General features: G+C 36.2%; 1 protein-coding gene across 1 annotated transcript; it reads right to left on the bottom strand.

Moving 5' to 3' along the window:
* Nucleotides 1–1970: 1970 nt before the first annotated feature.
* On the bottom strand, nt 1971–9082 carry LOC136225778 (vacuolar protein sorting-associated protein 60.1). Its single transcript, XM_066013891.1, has 7 exons — nt 8820–9082; nt 8427–8578; nt 6578–6671; nt 4310–4381; nt 4089–4200; nt 2416–2567; nt 1971–2330 (listed from the first exon to the last, which is right to left on the bottom strand). Exons 1-7 carry the CDS (start codon nt 8886–8888, stop codon nt 2277–2279), a joined length of 705 nt encoding a protein of 234 aa, XP_065869963.1. The 5' UTR covers nt 8889–9082; the 3' UTR covers nt 1971–2276.
* Nucleotides 9083–9451: the final 369 nt, after the last annotated feature.

The following is a 9451-nucleotide window of genomic DNA, read 5'->3' as shown; positions in this document are numbered from 1 at the left end:
TCTCAACATACGCATCTCCGCCACCGACATCTTATGGATGTGATAGTGTTTCACTGCCCAACACTTCGTATCATATAACAGTGCGGGTCTGATTGCCGTGTGGTAGAATTTTCCCTTCAATCTATTAGGCATGCCAGGGTCACAAAGAAAACCCGTAGCACTCTTTCACTTCGCCCAACCAGATTTAATCCTATGAGCAACATCTCCATCTACTTCTCCATCTGTTTGGATAATAGATCCTAAATACCGAAAGCAATTTGATGCCTGAACAACTCTCCCATCTAGGTGATTGTCCCTGCCTCTCTACTCCTATTGCCGCTAAACTTACACTCCAAATATTCTGTCTTACTTCGGCTCAACTTAAAGCCTCTAGATTCTAAAGTTTCTCTCCATAGTTCCAACTTCCTCTCTACGCCTTCTTTCATCTCATCAACCAACACAATATCATCTGCAAACAACATGCACCATGGTATACCATCTTGAAGTGAACTCGTTAGTTCATCCATAACGATGGCAAAAAGAAATGGGCTTAGTGCAGAACCTTGATGCACTTCAATCGTAATAGGGAACTCTTCACTCTTCCCAACACTGGTGCGTACACTCGTGCATGCTCCCTCATAAATGTCCTTTATGATGTCAATATATTTCCTCGAAATGTCTTTCCTTATTAAGGCCCACCACAGTACTTCCCTTGGCACCTTATCATATGCCTTCTCCAAGTCAATGAAAACCATATGCAAGTCTTTCTTCTTATTTCGATAGTGCTCCATTAATTGTCTCATTAGATGGATGGCTTCCATAGTTGATCTTCCCGGCATAAAGCCAAACTGGTTTTCCGAGATCTTCACCGTCCTCCTTAGCCTTTGTTCGATCACTCGCTCCCAAAGTTTCATAGTGTGACTCATTAATTTGATTCCTCGATAGTTGGCACAATCTTGGACATCGCTTTTATTCTTATACAAAGGGATTAGAATACTTTTCCTCCATTCTGATGGCATCTTATTGTTTCTCCAAATTTTGTTGAATAACGATGTCAACCATTCGATTCCTCTCTCTCCCAAACATCTCCAAATCTCAATAGGGATGCCATCAGGTCCTACTGCTTTCTTCAATCCCATCTTATGTAATGTCATTTTGACTTCACCCTTTTGAATTCTTCGTATGCATTCACAATTTATCATATCGTAAGGAATACTTATATCTCCAACATCTTGTCCACAATCTCCATTAAATAAGTTATCAAAATAGGACCTCCATCGTTCTTTGATATCCTTATCTCCAACTAGGACTTTTTGGTCCACATCCTTCACACATTTAACTTTTCCAAGATCTCGCGTCTTCTTATCTCTCATGCGAGCAATTCTATATATATCTCTTTCCCCTTCCTTCGTATCCAATCTTGTATACAGATCCCGATTCACCTTTGCTCTAGCATCTCGTATGACCTTCTTTACTTCCCTTTTAGCCTCTTTGTATTTTTCATAGTTCTCATCACTCCTGCACTTCCCTAATATTTTATAGGATTCTCGCTTACTCTTTATATATGTTCTATATGTTAAAATCTGTGTTCTAAAAAAAAAAATTATGCACAACACTGAGAACATATAAAATCCAGAATATGAACAATAACATGAAGGATTTAGATTTTATCCATCGCTTGTACCTTTCACTACTGTTTGCTGGTAATCAATTTTGACATATCTAAACCGAAATAGAACCATCAAGGAGAAAAAAATAATAAAAGAAACGAAAAGAATAAAAGAGGAAGAAAAGAAAGAAACAGAAAAACAAAGAAAAAGATCAGAAACAAAAAAAAAAGGAGATCAAAGAAGGGGATCGAAAATAAAAGAAGTAGATCGAAAAGATTCATACCACTATGAAAGTATTTACAATAATATTATTAATGAGTATTCTCACATTATTAGGAAGATGTTGTCACTTAATCTTTTATTTATTTATTTATAAATATATTCAGATTCCAAATTTATGTATTTATTTATAAATATATTCAGATTCCAAATTGACAAGCTATTGACGCCTCCTTTCTTCCAAAAACAAAACATTAAAAATAAGAATAATAATGATAACAAACAATAATTCCCGGTAAAAAAGGGAAAATGAAAAAGTAAATATCGTATATCAATGGAATGACCCCAGCCCCAGCCCCAACCCCACCGACGATACATACTAATCCAATCAAACCACATTCTTCCTTCACAATAAGTATCCAATTCCTCCATTTGAATGTACACCTAGAAAACACCAACTAATTGTGTCTAACCACGAAGTGATGCCCGAGGAACAGCAGGCAAACCTAGTTCATCCTCAACCTGTCAACCATCAAACAACATATGAAGATCAGAGTGCCATGATCATCTTTCAATTAAGGATATTAAACTATGAATCAGATTTTACCTGGGCATTGTTTCTACCAGCTGTATGTCCCGATGGGGCTGAAGGCAAGTTCAGTTCTGAATCCATATCAGATTCCTTATCAGGTTGCAGATAAGAAGGCATACCATCAGATTCTGTTTCCATTCCCATGTCTGCTTCTAGTGCATCAAGTTCTGCATTCATAATTTCAACCACCACATATCTCAAACCTTAGCTCCTTTTGTTTTACTTTGTGACTCCAAAGGAAAACAAGTTGTTAGCGTTACAAAGGTAAATAGCGGATAATAAATGTAAATCCCTATGATTAAGGGATCTCTATAATCATGTTGCAACAGTTACTATACAGCTATTAACAACTAATATTCACATTGTAACACTCCCCCTCATGCTAGAGCATACATATTTATCATGCCCAACTTGTTAAAAATACAAGTAACCCGGCGAAGCTATAGTAAAGACGTCAACTAGTTGTTAGATGAGATGGGACCAAAAGAAGTGATCCGAGACTAGGAAGTGACTGCTGAAAATTAAGCCTTTGAATTATTTATATTAGCCCAATACAACAGTGCGGATGACCTTCCAAATTTGAACAATCTGTCATTGAAGAAGTAATGATTGAACTTTACCCACAAAATTGTTCACGAAGGTAAAAGAAGTCCAAACACAGACATAGGGTGATCTTCTGCAAGTATCAGCCAACCACCGAACGAAACTCAATTTTTACCAAGGAGCTGAGTACCAAGAAGGGATCAACATTATGAAGAGAGGGCAACAAGTATCCAAGAAGAAATTAGCGAAGGCAAAGGAAAGGAGTACGGTGACCCACACACAAAGCAAGAATACAAAATCAGCAACCCAATGTTCATGGCAAAACAAACAAAAAGCTCCAGAAAAAAGTGGAGCTAGAGTGGTTGCTCTCCAGGGCAGACCCGAAACCCAGAAGCTCAACTAAGCTCTGATACCATGTCAAGGAACTATTTGAACCAAAAGTTTAAGCTAATAGTAAAGGCTCCTAGAATAGTTTTTATTGATATCTCTGACACTCCCCTTCACGCGAATGACCGCTGGTCTTAAAGGGTGTACAACACAGACTCATCTTGCCATGTGTTGAAATCTCTTTTAATAAATGTAAGAGGAATAATGTTGTGTCTATTCCATTAAGAAGCTAGAGTATTTATACAAGAGTCAAATGAAAGATAATAAAGGTAAATGTCTATAATCAAGCTATCTCTATAACAGTTAACATACAACTATTAACAACTAATGAGGGAAAATAACATCCTATTTTATAGAGTGGAAGTTATTTCCCAAAATAGATAGAGAACACAAAACTTACATTAATTTCTCTATACATACCATAACTCTTCTATGTCCATACTCTTGTTTTATAAATTTCCATTTTTACATGCCAAACAGGAATTATTTTCATTAATTAAATGGATCCTTAAAAAAATTCTTTCAGTTGACTAATGGTAGTCTCTTTCATTTAACGTCACAGAGAAAGAAAAATAGAGAAGTGAAAGGACCAGGAAGAAAATAGTTAACGCGGATGATTAGTACCACTCTATAATTATGCTGTCAGTTTGGATATACTTGCATAATTAGCATATCATATGGGGAAAATGATTTCAGCTTCTCATGAAACACAATAAGAAAATGCCAACATCAAGCCTTTAACTGAACTTTGAGCTTACCTCCCATGAGTTCTTCCTCATCTATATCATCAGGCACATTGTAGCTTCTACCCAGTGTCTCTTGGATTTCATTACTTACATCCATCAGATCCATCATCTCGTCTTGCAAGTTCTGCATGTGCCAAATGTACATTGTTTAGCAGCATAAATTAAAGTTCTATAAAGAAGTGAACATTAGATTTGTGACATGCGGAGCATGAGGAAACCAAGAGATTGCATACATCTATGTCTTGGATCTTCACGGTTTTCATCATTCCTTTCAGCTCCTTGTTTGCAGATTTCAGTGCTGTCATCTGAAAGAACAGAACAATTTATTTTAAAACCATAATTCAGAAACTCATATTCTTACGATGACCCTTGTTCACATATCCCTTCTCAAACAAAATGTATCTTCACCCTATGAAGAAAATGAGAAAACCTGGAAACTTCAATTCCGTATTTTACTAAGAAATCCCAAAAGTAATCTAGCATATGTTTAATTCTCAATAGTAGGTGCGAAAGAAGTTTATATACCCAAGTGCCTTGTTCATTTGGGGGATAGGTGCTAGTGGTTCTACTTGGCTAATTTTTGAGCTGCTGTTAGCAGAGGCTCTACCTTGTAGAGTGTGAATTGTCCAACTCCTGTTGAGATTTGAATCTTAGCTCAGTCTGCCTATCTTTCTATTGTGTTACTGACTGATTGGTATTTCTACTTACTCTTGGAAAGAAGCATTAATGAATTCCTTTTCATTTATTTACTCTGTGATTCAATTACTGTTATTTAATTTCTTAGTTGTCTATGAGTTTGCGTTCTTGTTATGCTTCTCTACCAGAACATATGAAACCAAAATGGAAAAATGACCAAATAATCAAAGCAAAACAATACGATTATTTTTGTTCTACCACAAGCTGATAAAAAGAACTAAAGACACTTGTCAATTAGATAGCAAGAGGAAGTGGTTATAGGTCATGTAATTTTAGGTTAAGGGGAATGATAGACTACTAGATGGAAGTGGGAACAAGTCCAACACCATAAAGTTTAAGCTGCACAGGAGGACAATGGTTGGTGCCGAAATTCATATTGAAGACCAGTATGATTAAAAGCTACAGGAGCACTTGAGATGATGTGAGACTTTGAATCACCCAAAGTGGCAAAGGCTCGCTTGAGTGAATTGAGGCTTTACTTAAATTTTTTTTTTTTAATAAAAACAAAAAGAAGAAGCAAAAAAAGAAAAAAGTAAGAACATATGCAAAAACATCATTGAACTTTCATATAAAGAACATAGAACATATAAATTAAAATTATCATCATATTCCAAAACCAAGAAAAGCAAAAGAAATCAACAGCAGAAAGCCAGAAAAAATTATAAAAAAGAGTCTAACTCTAAGCTACCAAATATAGCAACCAAATCCTTCTATTTAGAATCTAGAAAGAACTATTCCCCAATAAATCTTCTTCCACAGTTTCCGGTATTTCCTCAAAAGAGCTAGAATTTTTTACCTTGCAGCTTATTTCTCTTTGGCACAAGAGCCAGAATTATAGTATGCAAGGCATCTTTAGCCTCTTTTATTTTTAAAGAGATTTATTTGTCCACTTTTTTCCCTAAAACCGGTCCAAGAGTGCAACTAATATTCTCATGCTCCAATCTGACTCTTCCAATACCTCCTCTTAAATAGTCTTAATTTTTTTCGAAAACCAAATTATGATTTACTATGTTGTTATGTTAAATTATAGGGTAAAACTCTATTTATTTCTCTATGATTGTCTCATTTGCAAACTCCCTCCCATGGTTTGAAAGTTTGCAAACACAGATATGTGGTTTGTGAAGTTTGCGAACTCAGACATTCCTTCAAAAATGATTGTCGTGACTATTTACCCCAAAAGGGAGCGACTTGAAGCAAGTAAAATGACTAACTTTGCAAATTACCCCATATATAAGACCTGACTTTGCAGATTACCTAAACCACAAGTATGTTTTTAACCAACAAATTGATTCACATATCATTTAAAGGCAAAGGCAAACTGCACAAACCACAAACCTGTGTTTGCTAACTTTACCATAAATGATATCAACCCTTGCCAAAACCTTCTCAACTACGGATGTTTCCTGTTAAAAATTGCATTAATTTTTTTGTTTTAAAAAAACTATAATACCCAAGCCATGTCTTTTTTCTACCTTGGGTGAGGTGCTTTTGTAGTGCCTAATCGAAGGCACCTTGCCAAGGGTGTTATGAGGCGCTACATTATGACCTTGCTTCACCAGGTCACTTAGGCGAAGGCCTTTGTGGCCTTCAACAACACTGGGATAAACAGCATTTACCCTTCTCTCAATTTGCCTATAAAAAGCAGCCACAAATTATATGAAAGCTAATCACATTGACATTAATATTCATAACCCTTCTGTACTTTAAGCCCATCTACCATCGATTCAGTAGCATAAATCCCTCCTAGGTAGTTATCCCAGAAGCAAAAATATTTTAAAAAATGGTCAAAGTGATATATGACATACAGTTTGTTGAGCATCTTTAATACCCTCAGCAGCAAATGCAACTTGATCAAGATTGAAAGTTTGGTTGTAAAGCATGTCCCTTTGTCCTTCATACCTGTCCATGGTTATACAGATTTTATAAATGGATAGAAAATAAATGAAAAACATGACATATTATTATTCTAGAAATAAAAGATGAGAAAATGAACGTGATCCATTCTGTTTCAGCAGGTTGCATAAGGCTTGTTAATGTACTAAAGACATGGTTAATCTTAGACATTGAGCTTATAGATGAAGATCAAAGAGGTCAATGAAACTCTGTTGTCAATGGGTTGTTGACATCAGCATTCAGAAGACAATTTGATAAATGGCCAAAATGGATCAATTTGCACCTTATTCAGCAGTTAAAAGGCCCGATCATACCCCAGTCCCTACACAACCATCAAAGAGCCTTTGGTCTGCCTCTTTCGCCCACTATCTCTCTCTCTCTCTCTCTCTCATCATTTTCGCAAATTAAGCATCTTACATGCCTATGCTGTCAGTCTTATCATCATCATGATCAGCTTGTTCTTTCATGTACAAATCCAAGTCTTGTTCTTCAGGGGTTGGAATCAGGCATAAAGAAATTGCCCCAAATGCCTCAAAAGTCAATGGTCGAAAAGATTTTACAAAATGATGTCAAATTTTCCAAAACTCAGAGCTAGGTGTCTACAAAATGAACTTCAATTTATCTTTTCGAGTGCAATTCCAGCCACATCAACTCAATTTTGATAGCATCCAGTTGAGTGGCAATAATTAGGAGATTGTCTCTGAAAACTTCTAGACTATAATTGCAAAGGGGAGAGATTGTCTAAACTTCTAGACTATAATTGCAAAGGGGATAGTATGATGTCTGAGGCAGTCAGCATAAAGAACGTGAAATGTAAAAAGCAGCGAATGCACATCCATTTTTGTATGTGCTAGAGGTACAATTCAAAACATCATTAATCATTCATGAAACTGCAATCTAGTCTCTAGATTTATGTTGAAAGTGAAAAAAGAGGTGGATGCCTTTTGGTGATGTGACATGCACACACACACGGAGGGAGAGGGGAGAGAGAGAGAGAGAGAGAGAGAGATGACTATTAAGCAATTCAGATATATGGAAAATCAAAAGATAAATCATGAGAGAAACATTTTAGGTTTAAAGATCACTAGAAGGAGAGGTCCATAGAATAGTGTGCATATGTGTGGGAACTAATGATTTGCTGGTTGGGGCACTTGCTTTCATTGCAGTAGAATATCCAATTTGGAGTCAGCTTTCTAACAGATACTGTGATGGATTCTGAAGGCAGTAAGTTGATTGCAAATTTGCAACGAACTCTAAAGCATATGATTGGGATGAATAAGCTTCCATCGAGCTGACAACTAGTAAAATTACCAAAACCAAACTTCTTAGCAGACATGCTGCTCACTTGAATCCATGAAGTAAAAAAAGAGGATACAAAATCAATATGCTTCTTTCTTAGTTCCAACAGAAAGATCAGAAAACAGCATATCCTTCAGATAAATTTCTAAATGTAACTTTATACAGACTAAGTATTTTCAAAGTTCCCTTTGCCCCTCAAGCACAAAGCTCGTTGTACTAGGCTACAACTGACTGTGTAATTCAAAGATGAACACTCAGATCCTAGGTGCTAAAACAGAGAAGCTCATATAACCTGAGGACTTTTAACGAATGCATAGACGGATTACATAGGAAAATATCTATATAATACTGAAAGTAGCCCGCGGTAGAGTTCCAGTAGGAATCAATTCAATAGAAAAATGTTAAAAAAAAAAATGCAATTTTGGTACTAAAACTGCATAAAAGAACAAGGATAATACTCACATTCGTTTTTGCTTAAGAACCCTCATGGCTCGAGCTTTAACCGCCTCCTGAGCGGGTCCCGGGCGTGTTTTCTTAATCTGCTCCCTATATCTAGTGAGCTCAGCGTCAAGCCTTTTGATCTTATCGTCGACTGATTCCCCTCTTTTATTAATCTGAGCAACATAATATACGACTTAACTTGTAACACCAGCAATAAATCCCTAAAATAACACATTAAATAAAAGCAATCAATTCTAAAACTCAGGAGCAGAAGTGCTCCCCTCAAATGTTGCCCAAATTTTGGAAAAGAAAAGAAAAGAAAAAGATAATTGCAGCGAAATTCAACATATCAATAACTATATAGACAATAACAAAGATAAAAGAATGGTAAAGAGAGGAAGGAAAGAGAAGAACCCTATCAGAAGCATCGTTAATAGAAGGAGGAGGTTCTTTGTCTTTCTTAACGCCGAATACTCTCCTCATCTTCTGATTCTTCTTCTTCTTCTTCTTTTGGAGATTAGATTTGGTGAAATGGGAGAAGGAGTAAACTGGATTGGAATAAAATAATAATATGTGCAGAAGTCAGCGAAGCTGATAAGATGATTTTCTTCCTTTTTCCTTTGCTTAACGAACCAATGTTGCTTGCTTGTATGCTTCTTCGTTCACGCGTGTATTTATTAGTTGTGAAGGTTCTTAGAAATTAGCTCCTGTTTTTTTAGCTTAATACATTTGTTGCGGTACTTATAAAATTTAAATTGCCTCTCTTAATTTATAAAAGTTTCAAAATCACTTCGTATTCTTGTTTAATGGGTTAATTGCGTTTGCCTGTAAAATAAATTTTACTTTCAGGTATAATTTTAGAGAAATAAAAGAAAAAAATATAAATAAATAAATTTTTAGACGTGCCACATTCCATGCGGGCGTGATAGCCTCATGTCCGCACCTATGGTACGACATGATGTTCATGCGCTGCACCATAGGTGCGGGCATGAGGCTATCACGCCTGAACCTGTGATGCGACGTGATAGGTTCATGCTCGTCCCTAT

This window comes from Euphorbia lathyris, chromosome 4, assembly GCF_963576675.1.
Source record: "Euphorbia lathyris chromosome 4, ddEupLath1.1, whole genome shotgun sequence".
In the NCBI taxonomy this organism is placed as follows: domain Eukaryota; kingdom Viridiplantae; phylum Streptophyta; class Magnoliopsida; order Malpighiales; family Euphorbiaceae; genus Euphorbia; species Euphorbia lathyris.
The sequence above is the reverse complement of the archived record's forward strand: the minus strand, read 5'-3'. Positions and strand labels throughout refer to the sequence as shown.